At 41.7% G+C, this 21,684-nt stretch overlaps 1 protein-coding gene across 2 annotated transcripts in view; it reads left to right on the forward strand.

Moving 5' to 3' along the window:
- Positions 1 to 4,386: 4,386 nt before the first annotated feature.
- The window catches only part of ACAD11 (acyl-CoA dehydrogenase family member 11), a 69,205-nt gene continuing 51,907 nt past the window's right edge, over positions 4,387 to 21,684 (forward strand). For both annotated transcript variants that reach the window (XR_012644557.1, XM_074988280.1), the window contains exons 1-7: positions 4,387 to 4,527; positions 10,310 to 10,409; positions 12,555 to 12,680; positions 14,458 to 14,619; positions 17,403 to 17,567; positions 20,125 to 20,272; positions 20,664 to 20,785. Coding sequence is in view for 1 of the 2 variants with exons in the window: in XM_074988280.1 (XP_074844381.1) it covers positions 4,391 to 4,527; positions 10,310 to 10,409; positions 12,555 to 12,680; positions 14,458 to 14,619; positions 17,403 to 17,567; positions 20,125 to 20,272; positions 20,664 to 20,785 (960 nt within the window). In the remaining variant the exon portion in view is untranslated. The remainder of the gene's footprint in view (positions 4,528 to 10,309; positions 10,410 to 12,554; positions 12,681 to 14,457; positions 14,620 to 17,402; positions 17,568 to 20,124; positions 20,273 to 20,663; positions 20,786 to 21,684) is intronic.

Below are 21,684 nucleotides of genomic sequence, written 5' to 3' on the forward strand. Positions count from 1 at the left end.
GATTTCAATTATCCCCATATTGATTGGGTGCATGTCACCTCAGGACGGGATTCAGAGATTAAATTTCTTGATGCCTTAAATGACTGCTTCTTGGAGCAGCTAGTACAGGAACCCACAAGGGTAGAGTCAATTCTCGATCTAGTCTTGACTGGAACGCAGGATCTGGTCCAAGAGGTAACTGTTACTGGACCGCTTGGAAATAGTGACCACAATATAATAACTTTTAATATTCCTGTGTTGGGAAGAACACCGCAGCGGTCAAACACTCTGGCATTTAATTTCAAAAAGGGGAATTACACTAAAATGAGGAAGCTAGTTAAACAGAAACTAAAAGGTAGAGTAATTAAACTAAAATCCCTGGAAGCTGCATGGAAACTGTTTAAAGACACCATACTAGAGGCCCAACTTAAATGTATACCCCAAATAAAAAAACACAGTAAGAGACCTAACAAAGAACCACCATGGCTAAACAGCCATGTTAAAAAGGCAGTGAGAGAGAAAAGGGCAGCTTTTAAAAAGTGGAAGTCAAATCCTAGTGAGGAAAATAGAAAGGAACATAAACACTCCCAAATTAAGTGTCATAATGTAGTAAGAAAAGCCAAAAAAGATTTTGAGGAACAGCTAGCCAAAAATTCAAAAAATGATAGTAAAATGTTTTTTAAATACATTAGAAGCAGGAAGCCTGCTAAAAAAGCAGTGGGGCCCTTGGACGATAAAGATATAAAAGGAGCGATCAAGGAAGACAGTGCCATTGCGGAGCGATTAAATTATTTCTTTGCTTCAGTCTTCACGGCTGAGGATGTTACAGAGGTTCCTAAATCTGAGCCAGCCTTTTTAGGTGACAAATCTGAGGAACTCACTCAGATTGAAGTGACATTAGAGGAGGTTTTGTAATTAATTGATAAGCTGAATAGTAACAAGTCTCCAGGACCAGATGGCATTCACCCAAGGGTTCTGAAAGAACTCAAATGTGAAATTGCGGAGTTATTAACAGTGGTTTGTAACCTATCCTTTAAATCCACTTTGGTACCAAATGACTGGAAGACGGCCAATATAACACCAATATTTAAAAAAGGCTCTAGAGGAGACCCTGGCAATTATAGACCAATAAGTTTAACATCAGTACCAGGCAAATTAGTAGAAACACTAGTAAAGAATAAAATTGCAAGGCACGTAGAAGAGCACAAATTGTTGGGCAAAAGTCAGCATGGTTTCTGCAGAGGGAAGTCGTGTCTAACTAATCTATTAGAATTCTTTGAAGGGGTTAATAAACATGCGGACAAGGGGCACCCAGTGGACATAATATACCTAGATTTCCAGAAAGCCTTTGACACGGTCCCACACCAAAGGCTTTTATGTAAATTAGGTGGTCATGGGATAGGAGGAAAGATCCTTTCATGGATCGGGAATTGGTTAAAAGACAGAAAACAAAGGGTGGGAATAAATGGTAAATTTTCACAATGGAGGAGGGTAACTAGTGGTGTTCCCCAGGGGTCAGTCCTGGGACCGATCCTGTTCAACTTGTTCATCAATGATCTAGAAAATGAGGTAAGCAGTGAGGTGGCAAAGTTTGCAGATGACACCAAGTTGTTCAGGACAGTCAAAACCAAAACAGATTGTGAAGAACTACAAAAAGATCTCAGCAAACTGAGTGATTGGGCAGCAAAATGGCAAATGAAATTTAATGTGGGTAAGTGTAAGGTAATGCATGTTGGAAAAAATAACCCAAATTACACGTACTACATGATGGGGTCAAATTTAGTTACGACAGATCAGGAAAGGGATCTTGGAGTTATAGTGGAGAGTTCTCTGAAGACATCCACGCAGTGTGCAGCGGCAGTTAGTAAGGCAAATAGGATGTTAGGAATTATTAAAAAAGGGATCGATAATAAGACAAAAGATATCATACTTCCCCTATATAAAACTATGGTACGCCCACATCTTGAGTACTGCGTGCAGATGTGGTCTCCTCACCTCAAAAAAGATATATTGGCATTAGAAAAGGTTCAGAAAAGGGCGACTAAGATGATTAGGTGCTTGGAACGGGTCCCATATGGGGAGAGGCTAGAGAGACTGGGACTTTTCAGTTTGGAAAAGAGGCGATTGAGGGGCGATATGATAGAGGTATATAAAATCATGAAGGGTGTGGAGAAAGTGAATATAGAAAAATTATTTACCTTTTCCCATAATACAAGAACTAGGGGACACCAAATGAAATTGATGGGTAGTAGGTTCAAAACTAATAAAAGGAAATTTTTCTTCACACAGCGCACAGTCAACCTGTGGAACTCCTTGCCCGAGGAGGCTATGAAGGCCAGGACTCTATTAGGGTTTAAAAAAGAGCTTGATAAATTTTTGCAGGGTAGGTCCATAAATGGCTATTAGCCAGGGATAAAGTATGGTGCCCTAGCCATCAGAACAAGGGCAGGAGATGGATGGCAGGAGATAAATCACTTGATCATTGTCTTCTGTTCTCCTTCTCTGGGGCACCTGGCATTGGCCATCGTCGGCAGATGGGATGCTGGGCTGGATGGACCTTTGGTCTGACCCAGTATGGCCATTCTTATGTTCTTATGTTCACCTAATAAATTATTTTGTTATTCTTTAAAGTGTTACTGGACTGCTTTTTTATTCCTCTTTAGAAAGAGGCATGTAAATGAAGGAAATCAAAAATGCAAATGAAGCACAGATTTACATATCTGGCACCTCATTTCCATATTCTTTCAAAAGAGCTTCTTTGGAAAGAAGAAAAGTAGTGTAGATGCAGCTCTTTTGAAAGTAATCCCCATCTTTGAAAGAACCCCTCTTCCTAAAAAAAAATAGGAAGGGTTCTTTCAAAGATGGAGATTACTTTCAAAACAGCCACATCTACACTGCTTTTCTTCTTTCAAAAGAAGGATATGCAAATAAGGTGTCAGATATATAAATAGTGCTCCATTTGCATATTCAATTTCCTTCATTTGCATACCTCTTTCAAAAGAGGAATGCTAGTGTAGACATAGCCCTTGAGTCAAGACCCTAAAATCAGGAACTTAGCTGAAAAATAATGCAATAGGCTTTATGAATTTATTCCTTTTGGGTTCTTTATATTTGTTTTCTGGTGTTTGAGATTTTAAGGTTCACATTTTCAATGCTTTCAGACCAATCATGAGGGCTAGAAACTTCCATTTTTAAGTGAAGGCCCCAATTCTTATGCAACCAATGGACTCAGCAACCTGGACATACGGGGCGGGGTGGGGAACACAAATATAGCAAGGTTTGTGATGAAAATCAGGAGAATTGGCAAGAATTTGATATCACCTGATTATCTTAAACATCAGTCAGCCAGCTCCTAAACTGATGTTCCCACATGGTTTTGGTTCACTGTTATGACAGGGTTGTAAGCGAAACATCACACCCTGAATGCTCTGATGCAGATGTGAGTGAAAAGTCACCTTGTGGTTGTCTGACATACATTGCAACCTGGCTGTCATTCACATTTGTCACACGATTGCCTGCAAGTGAAATGCTCTGGCTAGAGCTAACAAGAAGTCCTGTGTCACCTTATGGACTAACAGACACTTTGTTAGTCTATCAAAACAAAAAGTGGTCAAGTAGCACTTTAAAGACTAGCAAAATGGTTTATTAGGTGAGCTTTTGTGGGACAGACCCACCTCTTCAGACCATAGCCAGACCAGAACAGACTCAATATTTAATATCTGGTGTGGCTATGGTCTGAAGAAGTGGGTCTGTCCCACAAAAGCTCACCTAACAAACCATTTTGCTAGTCTTTAAAGTGCTACTTGGCTGCTTTTTGTTTTGATAGTGTATAGACTAGCACGGCTTCCTCTCTGTTACTATTTGTTAGTCTATATATATTAGTCCATAAGGTGCCACACGACTTCTAGTTGTTTTTGAAGATACAGACTAACTCGGCTACCTCTTTGATACTTGGCTAGAGCTAGTTGGACTTGTCAAACCCTAAATTAAAACAAGAGTCAGATTGTTCATTTTGTACTAAATCTTCACGCACACACCCACACACACCCTTTCTCACACTCACACTTTTCCCTCCCCAAATCAACTCTATAGTTGGAATTCTGAAAACTCGCTGTGGCTGTAACATGCGCATAGGTGCCAGCGCCTATGACTGCTTATCAGACGGACTGGGGAAGGAGCTACTTTGGCTACCTCTGCAGCCGGGCCTGCCCCCTCGCAGGGAAGAGCCTGCTAAGCCCTTCGCCCCGCTGCCCCTAACTTCTCCGAACTCTGGCCTCCGGGCCAGGGGACTGTCTGCGCGAGCGGCGTACGCCGGGAGAGGGGCATTGCCCGCTGTAGGGAGGGAGAAGGGGGTGTGGTTACGCAGCTGGCGTACGCGCGGCCGGGCTTAGCCCGTTTAGAGGGGTCGAAGATGGCCGCTGAGCCTGACGCCACGGCGGTGAGGGCGCAGCACAGGTTTGACCAGGCAGCCCTGGAGAAGTACCTGGCCTGCCATTTGCCGGGCTTCCCTCTGCAGCCCGCCGAGGTGCTGGCAGCCCGGCAGTACAGGTAACCCTGCGGGGCTGGGTCTCTGCCGCTGCCCCTCCCATCGCTCCCCCAGCTTCCCCAAGCGCCTCCGCGGTCGCTGGCCGGAGCCGGGGTCATGCCAGCAGGCGGGGCTGCCCCCTGGCTCGCTCCGGGACAGCCACAGGGAGCGCCCCGAAGCGTTGCTTGCGCAGGCTCTGCAAGGCAGTTAGCTCCCAGATCTGTGCTGGCGGGGGCAGGTGTGCTGGCCGCGCCTCCAGCGGTGTTTCCTGAACTCTGCGAGACCACAGAACACCAGCCAACCGTATTTTTTTATGGGGGCCACCTATGAAATTTTTCTTAAAAGTTGTTGTCAGGACAAACAAACGCAAAGTAACATATTCAGCAAAACCAAAATGATTTAATCGGTTACAGAGAGGAAGCCGGGCTAGTCTACCTACTATCAAAAAAAAAAAGCAGTCCAGTAGCACTTCAGAGACTAACAAAATAACTTATTAGGTGATGAGCTTGTGTGGGAGAGACCCACTTCTTCAGATCTGATCTGAAGAAGTGCCCCTGTCTCAGGAAAGCTAATCACCTAATAAATTATTTTGTTAGTCTTTAAAGTGCTTCTGAACTACTTTTTTTGCTTTGATTTAATCAAGTATCCTGGCAATGAGGGAGTAACATTGTATCTGGTTTTAACAGAAAACATAGACCATCAGTGTATGATATCAAAGAAGTGACAGATGCTTGTGGGTTGTTCATGGAACACAGATGAAGCAACCTTGATCTAGATTGTGGCTTCTCCTGGCACAAATGTCAGTGGCCAAGCCTACACAGCAGAGTAACTTTCTGGCTCTGGGTTGTGAAACATGCACATGCTACTTAGGGTAGTGAGTTACAGCACTGTAAAACACCAGTATAAACCAGGCAACAGCTCTTTGAGCACTGCTCCGAGCCTTGTTAGCTACTCCCCTCACAGAGGTGGTTTACATAGGACACTGGGGCTGTGTCTACACGTGCCCCAAACTTCGAAATGGCCATGCAAATGGCCATTTCGAAGTTTACTAATGAAGCGCTGAAATGCATATTCAGCGCTTCATTAGCATGCGGGCGGCAGCCGCGCTTCGAAATTGACGCTCCTTGCCGCCGAGCGGCGCGTCCAGACGGGGCTCCTTTTTGAAAGGACCCCGCCTACTTCAAAGTCCCCTTATTCCCATGAGCTCATGGGAATAAGGGGACTTCGAAGTAGGCAGCATCCTTTCGAAAAGGAGCCCCGTCTGGACGCGCCGCGCGGCGGCAAGGAGCATCAATTTCGAAGCGTGGCTGCCGGCCGCATGCTAATGAAGCTCTGAATATGCATTTCAGCGCTTCATTAGTAAACTTCGAAATGGCCATTTGCATGGCCATTTCGAAGTTTGGGGCACGTGTAGACACAGCCTGGGAGAGCTCTCTTCTCTAGCACTCCTTCTGTGGCCTCATTTTCAGTTTAAAGGACTGGCGTGGCTGTGCCTTAAATTGTTAAGGGTAGACAAAGCCTGAGTCTTCGTGATTGTCAGCATAACATAGTGAGAGCACTGCCTCTGTATAAAACTCACTATTGTGAGATCATTGTTTCTCAACTCTACCCACAACCACTGTTCCCACTTAATTTTTTTAAATCCATGTGTACAATAAATTTTATGTGCACTGAGGCATGTGAGGATGTGCACCACCAGAGAATCACATGCTGCCATCTGTGTGCACTCTGCTAGATTAGCTGGATGGCATTTGAATCTCTCCTGGATGATAGCCCAAGCACATAGCTTATTGGGAACACTGCCTGCACCAACCTGGGGGTACAGCTAGAGGTCTGGATATTTACTTAGTTTTACAACATGTTGCATAAAAAGAACAAGCAAAGTTTGTTGTAGGTCATCCTTCAAAATGTGGCTCAATCCCAGAAATGCTGGAAAGGGTGATTGCCTGTAAGGTGTGCAGAGTTCCCAGGTTTTAGTATCTTACCTATTTTTAATGCACCTCTCACCTCTAGCGCCTGTGACAACACCTGTAATCTGCCTGTCAAAGTACATCATTTGAATACATTTACACGTGTTGACCAGTATGGGTTGTACTACAGTGAGCTCATTGTGCAATTAAAGAGGGACACCAAGGAATAACGTGACTACATGTTACAATAATTGAGAAACAAAATATCCTCAGTGTGAAAGTTCACCAGTTACAAAACATGTTACTGTGTTCGGAGTCTGGAAAGGTTCAAAGTTTATTTACTGAACAGCAACCGATCTTGTGTACAAGTTCAATGTGAATAAACAGGATTTGATTTAAGTACAAACTCTGATGAACTCTTTTATGATCAGCTTTATAGTTGTGGGTTGGAGGTAGACAAGGAACAGTGCCTGGGCCTTTGATAATTCTGTAGTGAATAGGCCTTTGGGATTTTCTCCTGCTCGGTTGTTTGAAAAAAGGAGCCAGAGAAGTTAGCTCATGTGTGATCTAAAACACTGATTCTCAGCAGGAGTACATGTTCATTTTCTCAGTATTGGAGTGGGCTGGGGATAACCAAGGTTGGTGGTAGTCATAATGTGACTGGGGTGTTCTGACATGTTGCAGGTGTCTGAGCTGTTGAATCAGGACTGTAGCTGTAGACAGCCACTCCAGGTGTGACCTGCAGGCTGTCTGTGAGTAACTCAAGTTGAAAGCTATGTCAGCAGAGCATTGTGAGACAGCTGATGATACAGGGCATGGATGACCCAGCCTGCACTATTACTGCTTTACACTCCAGAATGTCATAGTTACTCAGGATATAATATAGAGGGTAGTAGGTGGAGGGCTATGGAAAGAAGAAAAGGAGTAACTAGAATGATCACATGGTTACATGGCACACTTCGCATGGAGGAAAAATTATATCTATTTTAAACAAAATAGATGGGGGTTTTAGTCATCTAATATCTTGTGGGTGTTGGAACAGAGAGAGTGTTAAGGGGGGAATTAAATGAAAAGAATGTAGTGGCCATGTGGATCAACCTGGGCATTGAAGTTGAGGACTGGAAGCAGGGACTTGATGTGGAAAGAGGAGCCTCTGATAAGATTTAGTGTGATGGATGCTCTGATTACACTGGTTGGTAATAAATATGAACTTTAAGGGTGGAAAAGTGATCCCCCTCTCCCTGCCAGGATGTAAGTTACACCAACCTAAGCACTATTATGGACAGTGCCATGCTGAGGAAGAGCTCTTTCCTGTTGGCATGAAGTGTTTGCAATAGCAGAACAGCTGCACCAGTCCTCGTATAGACTTGCCCTTAGAATTCCACCACGTCAGGTTGCTCTGTATCCCCTCTTGGCCTTCTCAATTACTCCCAAATAAGAACTGTTGAGTCTGTCAGCCCAGTTGTTATTGCAGGTTATTGTCATCTCTAGTCCTTTCACTTGAAAACCATGCTGAGTTTCTGGTATCAGAGAGAGAGCCTTGTTAGTCTGTATCTTGGAGAACAACAAGAAGTCCTGTGGCACCTTACAGACTAACAGATATTTTGGAGCATAAGCTGTCATGGGCAAAGACCCGCTTCATCAGATGTTGAAGTGGGTCTTTGCCCACGAAAGGTTATGCTCCAAAATATCTGTTAGTCTGTAAGGTGCCACAGGACTTCTTGATGATCATGCTGAGTTTCTGGATCTCACCTGCTTGAGCATCCCATTCTTGAGTAAGTTATTTAGCCACCCATTGTTTTTTGTGGCTCTTCCATTAGGATTACCATAATTTACCTTTCAAAAAAGAAGACTCCTCTGAGAGGGAGTATCATTCATAAAAGTGTTACAAAAAATGTCCACTGCCATCATATTTGTTGTATAAGTCAAGGGAAGTTAATGGACAATAAAATATTCATCTATTTTTCATAACCAAGATTGGTACATTTTTTCTGTGACAGGTTGGATCACAGAAATCCCGTGGGCATTATCTCCTGGGTGTGCTGATGAAGCCACTGATGCCCACCTTCCTACCCCCTGGGGCTCCTTATCACCCTGTCCTGCAGGGCTAGAAGCTCTGGAGTCTTCCAGCCAAGGCACAGAATTGGGGATAACTCCCCCTGCAAAGCAGCACAGATCCTGAACTAGGTCAGCACTGGGAGGACTCAGCTATAAGCACTCAGCACCCAGGAACAGAGCCCCCAAAGAGGACCAAAACCCCAGATAAATCCATCTTACTCTGTATGAAAGTTTTACACAGAGAAAGCTCATAAAGATATCTGCTCCCTTTATCAGTGAAGAGAGAGATTTTCAGTGATTGCTGTCCCGTCCCCCCCCCCCCCCCCCCGGCTTGATAATAAACAAAAGAGTTTTTGTTAAGTATAAGAAGTAACATTTAAGTGATGACAGGGAAAATAGACAGGTCAAAGTAAGTTAACAGTTTAAACAAAAGACACCAGCTAATTCTAATCCACTAAGAAACTTGTTAGATAGAAATCCTTATCCTAAACAGTTGATATTATCTCAGGTAGAATGTTTCAAGTAAGTTGATCTTTACTCTAGGCTGCATCTACTGCTTTTTAGAAGCCTTCGTTTCCAGGTTTGTTCATGGGTATCCTCTTAGGGTGGGTGATGCAGTTTCCAAACGCCAGATTGCTTTCTATTTCTTAAATAGACTTTCTCCCACAGCAGGAATCCTTGTTCAGTCTCCCCATCCATGTGGAAAAATACTAGTGTGAGAGGGAGGCCAGGCAAGGCAGGGGTTAAACAAGGCCTGTTGGCCAATCAGCCCCACCCTGGTTCACCTGCAGCCAGTGTCAGGCCTGGAGGGGTATAAAAGGAAGGAAGCCAGTCTAGTTTGGGACTGACCAGCCAAGAGGCAGGAGCTGGCTCTGAGGTAGCAGGCCCCAAGCCAGAGCTGCCACTTGGTTAGCTGCTAGAGGGCATAGCACAGGACCCTCTCCCAGGCACTGAGGGGAATGGGGAGTCCACCCTCCCCTGGGAACCTCTCTCCTGCCAAAGGGGGAACTAGATTCTTGGGGACATGCCCCAAGCTTAACCCATAGACTCTCAGGTGGGGCTGAAGACCCATCCAACAGGCCCTGGCCAGGGGGCCTAGCCACTAGGCTACCCAGTCCCAGGTGCGAACCACTCACAACTAAATTTAAGATGGATTCCAATACCAGGTGACATGGTCATATGTCTTTCTAGGACCAGCCATGGTTTGGGCTTACAGGAAAAATAAAACCGTTCACAGGTCATTCTTTCGATTACTGAATCAGTAAGTTCCCAAAGTACCATTAATGGTCTTTGTTAGCACATTTAAAATGAAAACCAGATTTACGCTTCATATTTCTGACTTTACATACAAAATGATAGCTACACAAAAATAGGCTATTTCAGCAGATTGAAACGTATAATTTTATGCCTGTGTTGCATAAAGCAGTTTCAGGCTATACATGTTCATATTCATAAGCCAATTTTCATAAAGCAAGGGGGGGTATGACTTCTTCCCTGCAAAAATCTGTGCTTGGAACATGTTACCTGATCTTTGCAACATATGTGGGTATTACCTCCTTTTTTCAGAAGAACAAACACAGGTACGGAGTAATTGTGACTTTCCTAAAGTCAAATAGGAAACGTGGCAGAACTGGAAATACAATAGAACACCTGATGTCATCTGATGTCTGTATGTGTAAACAAACACCCTCAAGATGAATACTCTTATTGTACTTGGTCAGTCTCTTCACCCCAAATGCTGATGTGCACGTTTCCAATTTGGAAATCATTTGCTATTATTCTTTCTGATTAATGTTTGTAACTTTGTTTCTTAGTCATTCATTTCTTGTTCCTCTAGCTCAGGCCAGTCCAATCCAACCTTTTACTTGCAAAAGGGTCTGAGGGCGTATGTGCTTAGGAAGAAGCCTCATGGTCCTCTTCTGCCTGGAGCTCACAAGGTGAGTAAGAAATTCCTTAGCAAAGTATAAATGTAATGCAAGAAAAAAAGTATTAATTTAAGGACAGAGGCAAATAGCTTACAAATACCTTAGCTACATTATCTAAATTCTGAACGTTTCTTACCCAGTTGCAAATTCGACAAGAAAAACATGGCTCACTGTACTTTCTACAGCTTCTCTACATATTACTAGGCCCACATGTATTATCGGGGGGCAAAGTGGGCAGTTACCATTGGGCCTGGTGATTCAAAAGTGCCTGATGCTCCCAGCCATTGCTGCTGTTGCCACTAGAGCAGCAGTGAGAAGAGCCCCTAGTGGCCAGGGGTGTGAGGGGGATGGGGCGTGAAATTTCATAAGGAGGAGCACGGCATGATCGGTTGCTGGGTGTCAGGCTCATCCATCTCATTAAAAATGTTGAAATCTGTTACTGGTTTTGTGTACGCATATTCACATTTATATACTGCTTAATAACATTTTTGCATTCAACGTACTCATTTTCTTACACATGCCAAAAAGGTTTTTTTTTTCTTCGTATGAAAATATCTGACATTTCTGTCAGTTTGGATTACGTTAGACAGGATGGGGAGCCCTGCTAATTGCAGGGATGGAAAGTGGGGCCCAGTGTGAAAAGTTTGCTCACCCTTGCGTTAAATCACCATTGGAGCAGCGTGCTCCGGGCAATTCTGGGGAGGGGGGGTGTCGTACTCTGAGTTGTACAGCCCCACCACTTCCAGACCACAAAGTCAATCTCCTCCCCACACCTCAGCTTTTTCCAGGGGCCTGGCAGGTCTGTTGACATCCCTGCGCATTACTAAATGAGCAAACTTAAAGTTTAAATGTATCATCAAGCTAGCTACGATAAACACTTTCACTGTACTAAAAATCAATACAATTATGAAATCAAGTTCACAGCTGGAATTAATTATATGAACCGAATGACCAAGTAATCAAGCAATATAATAATCAAACCAAAAGTAAGGCTTGGATTTTGTCACAGATTTTTTTTGTCTTGGGCGATAAACAAAAAAATGCACAGAACCTTGTGATCTATCTCTAATTTTTACTAAAATATTTTTGACTAAATGGGGAAGGAGAAGGGTCCAGCTCTCACAGTGTTTGGGAGCTTTACAGTCTTTCCCCCACCCATCCCTACCCTCTGCAGCTTGCCATGGCTGGACAGCTGTGGAGAGGCTCTAGGCACCCCCTGCTGCTCAGGATATCTTGTTCTCATGACATAACTGTAATCATAAGGCTAGTACAGCACATGATCAATTTTTTCCAGATACAGAAACTTGAGGCAGCCACCTGGTTATTTGTAAATCCCAGTTACAGATTCTTGCTCATGGCAAAGTAGTCTGTGGAACTAGTTGAATAGGTTCAGATTCTGAAACAATTTGTCTGCCTTCCAGCTCTGGAAGCAATAGTTATTCTCCTCCCAAAGTTCCTGTGTGCTTCTTGACTATACAGATCATTCCCCCACTCCGGTATAATTACCCAACCTTTAATACAACAGCAGTCAGCATCTCTTGCTTTCTCCTGTAGAGAAGCATGGTATTGCTGACACCCTTCAATATGAAGAGCAACACTGTTCTTAAATTAAAGCATTTGTTCCTCACACAGTTATGCACTTTTAGTACTTGCACATCTCGCACATCTCCATATCTCTTCTTAGTGTTTCTTAAAATAAATTTAGAGGCCTCTTGGCAACTCTGACATGATCCCTTTATGAAAAGGAAGTGGGGAACTAAAGAGTTTGTCACTTTAACTGGATGAAGGATCACTTTGCTTGTAGCAACTTTAACCTAGCGATAGAGCTGCTTTACATCTTGTTGCTATATATCTGATTCAAGATAAAGAACATAAAATATTATACCTGGTCCAGCTCTCAAATGAGGTATTTCCCTCACTTGCCTATGGACTAAAAGTGTAAGTGATTGTTGAATATTTAGCTAAACATTAGGAAATGCAGTTAGTTACTCAGATGCACAAACCAGTACCAATGTTCTGTCATACATACATAATCCAGTTCTTTGTGTTTAGAGGGGCACAATGCTAAATTTTGTATACAGTATTAAAACAAATTTAATTAAAGTGTTTGAAGAATTTGAACATTATTCTGTATCTACCATACTCTGTCCTCTTTAGGTTGATAGAGAATATCAGGTGCAGAAAGCCTTATTTTCAGTTGGATTTCCAGTCCCTGAGCCTCTACTGTATTGCAGTGATGTTTCTGTGATTGGAACTGAATTTTATGTGATGGAGCATGTACAGGTAAGTCAATATATGTTGTAGGGTTTTTTCCTTTTTTGGTTTTATTTCCATTGCAAACTGCTTTAAAATATCTAACATTTTATATGTTTAAATAAGAACACTGATGAAATTTTTCAAATTTGGCTACCTAAAATAGTCTCTAAGCTGTTTTTCAGACACTTAAGTAGAAATGCGTTGTTTTTATTTATTTTCCAGAGGTGCTGATCACCTATAGCTCTCTCTGACTTCAGTTATTTCAGGGCTTATTTCCCTCTCACAGGGTTATATGTTTAGCTGACCATTCAACTTGATCTTCTAAGGTGGGCTGTCAAGTAGACATTCTGAAATCAGTCAGTATCACTGGTGTAAAAACCCTTAATTTTTTAAGTTAAGATGGATTGGTTTAAGAGTACTCGCCAGTTCTCCATCCATCCCAGGCCATCAAATGTTCTTGGTCCATATTGTTTTTTGAAAGAAATGATCAATGTGTTAGTTTTCCTGCTGAAGGTAACAGAATTGTAGTTCAGGCACCAATTATAGTAATACAGGACAGACCTCGTTGGATCACAGAAGTGCCTCTTATTTACTCTGGAGACTCCTCAGAATCAGAACACTAATGTATGGGAAGAAAACCTCCAGACAACATATTTTTCCAATGCTCTATATATTTAAAAATTATTTAAATAAGCAAAAGAATAAAGTATGTATAAGCAAATCAGATTTGAAGAAAATGGGTTAATATCAAATCGTCAGGTTTTGTGTTTAATTTAGGAAACTGATGTGTTGGAATTGGATGGTTGGTTGTCTTTTTTTTTTTTTTTTTTTTTTTTAAAAAAAAACACTTTCTAGTCCTGTTTTAATTAAGTCAACTTTGAAAAACTGCTGAGAGAAACCTCATCTTGATATTTCTGATTTAAAAGTGCAGTGATGTTTTTGCTGTGATACATTTATAAATCAGAACATTTCTCTTTCTTGTGTCAAGTAAGACATTTCTTTTTAATAAATTGGGTTGCCTTGCTATTTTTTTCCTAAGGTCTTAAGATTACACTTGACTAAATTGGGTAGCTGAATTTTTTGTTTTTTCCCCATATGCGCAGTCTAAGGTTTCAGAGACCTACAGTAAAACTTAATTAAACATGTACGTTGATGAAATAATCTCAGGTAATGCTACCATAAATACTACTTTTTCATACTTAATTGGCAAAATGTAATGTAGTCAGTGTGTTAGCTCTGTGTGTTTAAATAAACCATAAACTAGCTGGAAGTGAGTGAGTACAGAGAAGAAATTACTTTTTCCCCATATCAAAGGAAAATTATAGTACCCCCCCCCAAAAAAAAGTGGATTACTTTTAACAGCTTTTGAATGTGAAAAAAAACTTTATAAAACTAGAGCTTATCATTTTGTTTCTCATTCTAGATACTGAATTATTTTGATTCACAATATTTGAGATGGACCCAAAAAACTCATCTGAGATTTTACACACATTAGAGTTTGAGTGGTGTCTGGTTCTAGAGTTCTAGTTCAGGATCTAAAAGATACATATTTTAAATATAGTGTTTGTATGTACATATATGCACATATATATTGCACAGGGAGATCCAGTGAGAAGTGTAATTTTTGAATTTCAGTGAGCAAAAGTGTCTTGACCCTCCTTGGCAAGAAACAAATTGGCGAAGAAGAGATCACTGACTCTGTGACTGTCAATACATGATACACATCTTGTGCTGTACAGCTGTGTGACCTGTCCCACCCCTCCTCTTTCCATCCCAGAAAGTATCTGATTTTTGATGTCTTTAGGGTCGCATATTCCGAGACTTTATGCTACCTGAAGTGAGTCCAGCGGAACGATCTGCTTTGTATGTTGCTATGATCGAAACCTTGGCTCAGTTGCATTCATTCAACGTGCATTCCTTGGGTCTCCACGGATATGGCAGAGGACCCGGATACTGTAGGAGGCAGGTAATGATCTCAAAACCACTTCCTGTGTGCCCTAGAAGGTTTTATTTGTATTCGTTTGGTTACAACACTTCATATCAATGCCTCTAGAAATAAGATATCCTTAAAATACTCAAGATTTTGACTTTACCTTACATCTTTACAATTCAATTGCTGTACAAGTTATAAAGTGTTTGCAACGCATTAATACAGTTTATGGTCCTGTTATCAGACTGTAGTATACATTCATCTGTGTCTTCCCTCCAGATTTGGAATTACATGTAAAATGGGATTGATAGTTGAAATACAAAATAAGTTTATCTTCTGGCGTCCTCTCTCCTTTCCAGAAGTATTTAATACAAGTTTAAAGCTACTGTAGTACTAAGAATATAGCAACATTGTCAAAATCCAAAAGCAGCAATGGAACTCCCAAGATTAACTCTCATGGGTTTGGATCCCCTTTGCCAGTTGAAATAGGGTCTTACTTTGTCCCTGTTAGAGCAAGCTGGAAAGGATCTTAATCATGTTCTCCAAGGTAACGCAATTTGATCTGTTATATCAGGCTAAATCAAAATAACTTCTGGGGAGTTGCTGTGGACTTATAGTGGTGCAAGCTAGATAGGTCAGAAGTTGATCCTGTGTTGGTTTTAGAGAATGTTTCCCGAGCTGCAGAAATTGAATCTGTACATGACTATTTCCTTTTGGTTTTAGTGTGAAGAGGTGGAAGTATCAAAACTTACCGAATGGTATCTCAGAGGAATTATTCCGTGCCGTTTGATTTTTCTGTTGTGTTTACTTTTGTAGTAAGATTATGAAAAAAAATCTGCACTCAGTCTTCCACTGGTGGTAGACACAAAGACTAAAGATTGAGAGGTGCAATTTTTAGCTATTTATTAAACCCTCTTGAATTATCATCTATACTCTCTTGGATCTCTGAGATAATCTAAAGGCTCTGAACAAAGATTAAAATAACTTGGCTAGTATCAGAGGGGTTAGGGAAGCAGACAGAAGCACTTTGGCTGTGTTCGGCGTGAACCATTGGAAATGACTGAGCTGTAAGGCCTGAGAAAACACAGACCCTTGAGCTAAGGTGAAATAGAAGTTCAGAGCAGCTGTGAAACACACAGAGAAATGCAGGGAAATGTGCTTTGTTAACTAAGAGAAAGTCAAGTTGACACAATGCAGCACTGATGCCGCTGCACCACTCTAATGCTTTAATGAAGATGCTGTAAGCCAACAGGAGAGAATTCTCCCATCAATTTAGTTAATCTGCCTCCGTAAGAGGCAGCCTCTGTGTCAGCAAGAGAAGCTCTCCCACTGACGTAGTGTTGTGTGCACACAGGGCTAAGCACGGTTAAGTTGTGTTGCTCAAGGGAGTGGATGTTTCCCACCCTTGAGCAAAAGTTATGCTGATATAGGTCAGTGGTATGGACCAGGCATAAAACACTAACAATGGACATTCCGGGATGGGGGTAAGGGGTGGCGGGAGAATGCAGGGTGGCTTGAATGGGCTGGAGCAGCTGATCCTGGGTGGGGGCTAAAGAGTTAGAGGAGAGTATTAGGGGAATGTGTATGCACAAGTTGTACTAAGGGCACATCGATACTTCTGGAAAGATCCACCTGGTCAGGGTTGATCTTCTGGAGTTCGATTTTGTGCATCTGATGGAGACATGCAAACTCTATCTGTCTGGGGTTGGCAGTCGACCCCTGTATTCCTCACTAGCGTGGGGAGTAAGGGAGATTGATAGGAGAAACACTCCCGTCAACCTCCCTCAGTGAAGACTGTCAGGTAAGTCAATTTCAGATACCTCAATTCCAGCTATGCAATCTGAAATCAACTTATGAGCCTAATGTAGCCTAAGCTGAAGTGTAAACTCTTCAGATCCAGCTATCATTTATCTTCATTTGTGACATTTTAGAGGTGTTAGGACAAAAACAGGACAAAATGTGATCCTGCCAGTTACATTTGTTTATCTTAGAGTTCTAATTCCCATGCCCACAGCTAGAAACGTGTGTGTCTCTGCACCTAAACACAATTAAGTGCCGGGAACACAATGTATAATTGTCCTTTGAAATTGTTGCTGTGTCAGCATAGAGTTGCAAGAAAACACAGACCATGTCTACACTTGGCCATTTTGAAGATTACTAATAAGGTGCTGAAATGCATATTCAGCATGCCATTAGCATGCTGCCGGCCACAGCTCTTCGAAATTGGTGCTTTTCGCTGTCGCACAGCTCATCCAGATGCAGGTCCTTTTCGAAAGGACCCTGGGAACTTCGAAATCCACTTATTCCTAGCAGCAGATAGGAATAAGGGGATTTCGAAGTTGGCGGGGTCCTTTCAAAAAGGACCCTGGTCTGGACGAGCTGCGCGGCAGCGAAAAGCAGCAATTTCGAACTGAGCAGCATGCTAATAAGGTGCTGAATATGCATTTCAGTGCCTCATTAGTAATCTTCAGAATGGCCATTTACGTGGCCATTTCGAAGATTTGGGCTAGTGTAGATGTAGCCACAGAGAAATAAACAAGTTCCAAGAAGTGTGTTGGTGAATAGAAAAGTTCAATGTCAGTCAAGTTCAATGTTTCTATTACAGGTGGTTATATTGAATGTGCAGTCATAATTATAAAATTGAAGAGGGAAACTCATAGAAAAGAGATAGTATGTGGTGACAAATATTCTTTCAACACCTTTGAATTATGAGTAAAAACAAAGTTTGAATGGCTCGCTCCCTCAGCTGTAGAATGTTCTGCTTTAAAATACCTGATGTTTGATTTCCCCATTGTTTTACACGGTTTTCATATTTTCAGGTTACAACTTGGAAAAAACAGTATGATGCATCTGCTCACACAGACATTCCTGCTATGAACCAGCTGGCTGAATGGTTAATGAACAACTTGCCAGCTGATGATAATGAAGAAAATCTGATTCATGGAGATTTTAGAATAGATAACATCATTTTCCATCCAAGAGAGGTATCCCATGTATACATACGTATTTAATCATACTTTCTGGCATTGTTGTATTGTTTGTTTACCTTCCTGCCTACATAACAGACATTGATGGGTATTGGTGAGCACAATTTTCTTCAGGTAGATTTAAGGACTGCTTAAAACAAATTCACTGTACGTATTGTCCCATAGGCATAACGTAACTCTGATTCATGGGACCTTCTTTTCCTTTTTCTCAGCTTCATATCCCTCAGAGTAAATCCTACTTCTACATTGTACTTGGATTATACAGCTCAAAAAGGGAACCATAAAATAAAATTTCCAAAAGCCAAACAGAAACTTAAGAATTGAACTAATAGATGATACTTCAGCACATGTTTAAGTGACTGATCCAAAGTTCACTGAAGTCTATGGAAAAAAGTTACATTAATTTCAGGTGGTTTGGGATCAGGACCTTAGTATTATCATAAGACCTGATAGCCCTCCTCATAGACGAGTACTAGATGCTACAAACACATTGCAAAAATGTCTAAATGTCTGATATGCAATCTCAGAAAAAACAAGGGAGAAAAAATAAAGCCATGAAAGTAAGGAGAGTACATCAGTTAAAGCTGGTATCATTTAACTCCTGGAAAGCCACAATTCTCTGTTCTTTGAGAAAGAGGATTGTTCCCTGGTATATGCATGCGCACACACAATTGCAAGGCAATTATGTGTAATGAACCATTGTCTGCTTTAGTGATCCCATCCCAAGTACTGTATGTCATTTTAATTGTTGGTGAAATATAAGTCTAAACTATATGGTCAACAGAATCATACAACAATGACAGAACTCAGTTAAGAATCTGGACATCAGATGTAGTTTGTGCAGTAAATAACATTTGTGGGGGGAGTCCTTTAAATCATCTCTGGATCATAAAAGCCAGCTACAATCTTTCTGCCCAAGTTTAGTAACCTCTTGTATGCTTGCAGTTCAGGCATGCCAAAAGACACAATAAGGAGCTCTTATCCCATATAACAAGGACATAGCGTATGGCTACATCTACATTAGAAGCATCTGTCTGCAGAAGTTACTGTCAGAAGAGATGTTCTGACAAAACTTCTGTTGACAAGTTGCATCCACACGTAAAAGTGGATCAATCTTTTGATCTGCTCGGTTGACAAAAGGGCATCCTGGAGCATCTACATGGCTTTTTTGTTGACAATTTCTGTTGACAAAATGCATTTTGTGTGTAGATCCTCTGCGAATTTTGTCTGCAAAACTCTAGTGTAGATGTAGCAGGTGTCTATATGTATCGTAATAGACTGAATATTGAATTTACTGTTATGCACTGTGATGTTACAAAGAGAGACTTGTGGTTTGAACACAGGACCCAAAATATATGAGTTCTATTCCTGCCTCTGCCACTGACAGTTCTTCATAGCTTGGAACAGGGCAAGTGCTGTTTCCTCCTCTGACAAATAGGGTTACACGCTCCTTTAGCCCCTTCCCTCCCAGGACTTTCATTGAACAGATCAGACAGTATTTGTGAAAAACTTTAAACATAAAAAGAGCTATATAGATGCTAAGTACATATACAGTTATTTTAATACAATAAGTAAAAAAATAATTTAATTTATATGAACACTACTTTTCCCTAGATCTCAAGACATAATATTGTATTAAAGAGCTGTCATCATGGTAACAGTCTTATAGCAGGCACACTTATGTATATCTACTATGTATTTGAGAGTTTTCTGTCTGTTGATTATGTCTGTCTGTGTTTTTGGTCAAGAACTCCTGCTAAACAATAGGAGCTAGGACCACCAAATTTGGTACACAGCTTCCTCTCAATGATCTAAAAGTAAGGTAATGGTTGGTTGTGCCAGGAAAATGGGATGTACCTGGAATGGGATTCTTCTTATAAAACCATACAGAAAAGAGACAGACTCTCCAGGCAAGTGACGGGGGCTGGCTGGGGCCATACCCTTGCCCTCCCCTCATCCAGGATTTCCCCAGCCAGCCCCTGTCACCTGCCTGGTGAGTCTGTCTCCCACTCCCTGCACCCTTTAGATGAGTTGCAGGGGGCTTAAGATTCTCCTGCACACACTCATGCACACACAAACACATGCACACCCATTCATATGGGAACATGGCTGGCTTTTTGCATTTGTCAGAGATCAAGGTGAAAGTGCTCAGTTTGCTGCGTTCCTCACTCTGGCAGGGGAGGAGAGGGAACAGACAAAGCTCCCCCAGCTGGGGAGCGTGCACCGCTCCCCTTGCTGTGCCTGCTGGAGTGCAGCAGCCATGGAGAAAAGCTTCTCACCTGGCCCCAAGCTGCTGCAGTGACAGAAGGCTGGGATAATCCTCTTTCCCCAGGACAGCCTGCGTGTTGAACCCCTCCCTTCCCCCCCCAGCCCCACCCTGGAGCAATGATTTAAATGAAGCACATACCTTGAGTTAAGGACCCAAATAAAGCCAGGTAAATCTTCTAGTAATGCATATGTTAATCTTCTAAATTGGAGGGCATGTGTGGACATAGCTAATGTAACTTGCTTCCCTTTATCAATCATCTGAGCTTTGCATTTTTTTTTTATTTAGGCTCGTGTTGTGGCAGTCCTGGACTGGGAACTTTCAACCACTGGGCATCCTTTTGCAGACTTAGCTTATGCTGCTGCATTTTACTTCTGGCCTAACACAGTTAAACATTTAGGCCAAGGGGGCGCCTTGAGTTTTAGAGATACCATAGGTAATTGTAATTTTGTTGAAATTAGTTTTTAAAAAAGTGATTTATATTTTGTTTTTATGTTTTATAGTTGACAGCTATTAAGCTTAAAATACTAAACTTGTAAATAACTTTACTAACAACATGTATATTATCGTCTAGAAAACTATAGATAGGAAATGTAGGTTCACATATACTTACATGCTTATTAATGGTATTCCTTCAAATGGAAAGATACTTTGAATGCTGTTTTTCTTAAGGAAACACTGCCAGATAGCTTAACCCTAAAATATAAGCTTTGTGTTAAAAGACAATTAATTTTTAGAATGTTAAGTTAATTAGAATTAAAAAAAAATTAAGAACCAAGGAAGAGAAAAGTTTTGGACATACTAAATATTCTGTAATGTTCTCCTAGGAATTCCATCATTTGAAGAATTGATTTCAGTTTACTGCCACTGCAGGGGGATTAGCACTGTTTTACCCAGTTTGAATTTCTTTCTTGCTCTCTCATACTTTAAAATAGCTGGAATATGCCAGGTAACATTTTCATTGATACCTTATTATTTTCTTATAGTTTTATTATGAATATTTGTGGTTTTGTAATGCATATTTGAAATGTAATAAAGTTGAAATGCTTTTGTAATTTTATTCTTTTAAAAGCTTTACCTTGTTTTCCTTCGTAGCTGTTGTTCCCTTTACAAAGCTATTGATCAGGTGATGTCTAACTTTGATTGCTCTGGATGCTTGATGACAGGAAGCAGGGAAGGAAGCTTGGGAAAAATAACATAGACTGTCCTTTGTAAAATCAGCATTGTGAGCCCCATCCAGCACCTAGTGAGATTAACAGAACGGCACCCACTGACTTCAGTTGGCATGTATTGGGCCCTTCATGACTTCTTTTTTTAACTTTCAAAACTACGTATATGGCATTTGCACAGTAAATACTTCTCTCTTGTGCTGCTAATTTTGATGGTTTTTCTCTGACCTTGAACCATTAGTCTGTAGTGGAGTGAACATTTTCTTTTAATATCTTGGTGTGTCACTAATGATCTGAAATGAATCAATGGAAATATTAAATGTATTCCAGTAAAATATGACAAATTCCCATATTGGTAAACTGAGTACTGACAGCGCGGGCAGAATCGCGGGTGAAAAACGACCCCCCGCTGACCCCGCACCAGCAGTCCGTCGGATCCCCCACGGGGCTTCAGGCGACGGCACAGAGGAGCCGGCAGAAAGCCCACCAACTGGCGAAGGGCCGCTCCGCTCCTCCGCAGACCGACCCCACCCACCTCTGGCAGGGGGCCTGGAGCGTAGTGCTCGAACCACGGGAGAGACTGGGGGAGAAGCTAGCCACTGGCAGGGCGAGAGCTGGCGAGGGATTGCCTGTGGCGAGGGTGAGACGAGGAGGAGAAGGTTGATCTTAAAATAACAAC

Source organism: Carettochelys insculpta, chromosome 2 (assembly GCF_033958435.1).
Source record: "Carettochelys insculpta isolate YL-2023 chromosome 2, ASM3395843v1, whole genome shotgun sequence".
Taxonomy (NCBI): Eukaryota; Metazoa; Chordata; order Testudines; family Carettochelyidae; genus Carettochelys; species Carettochelys insculpta.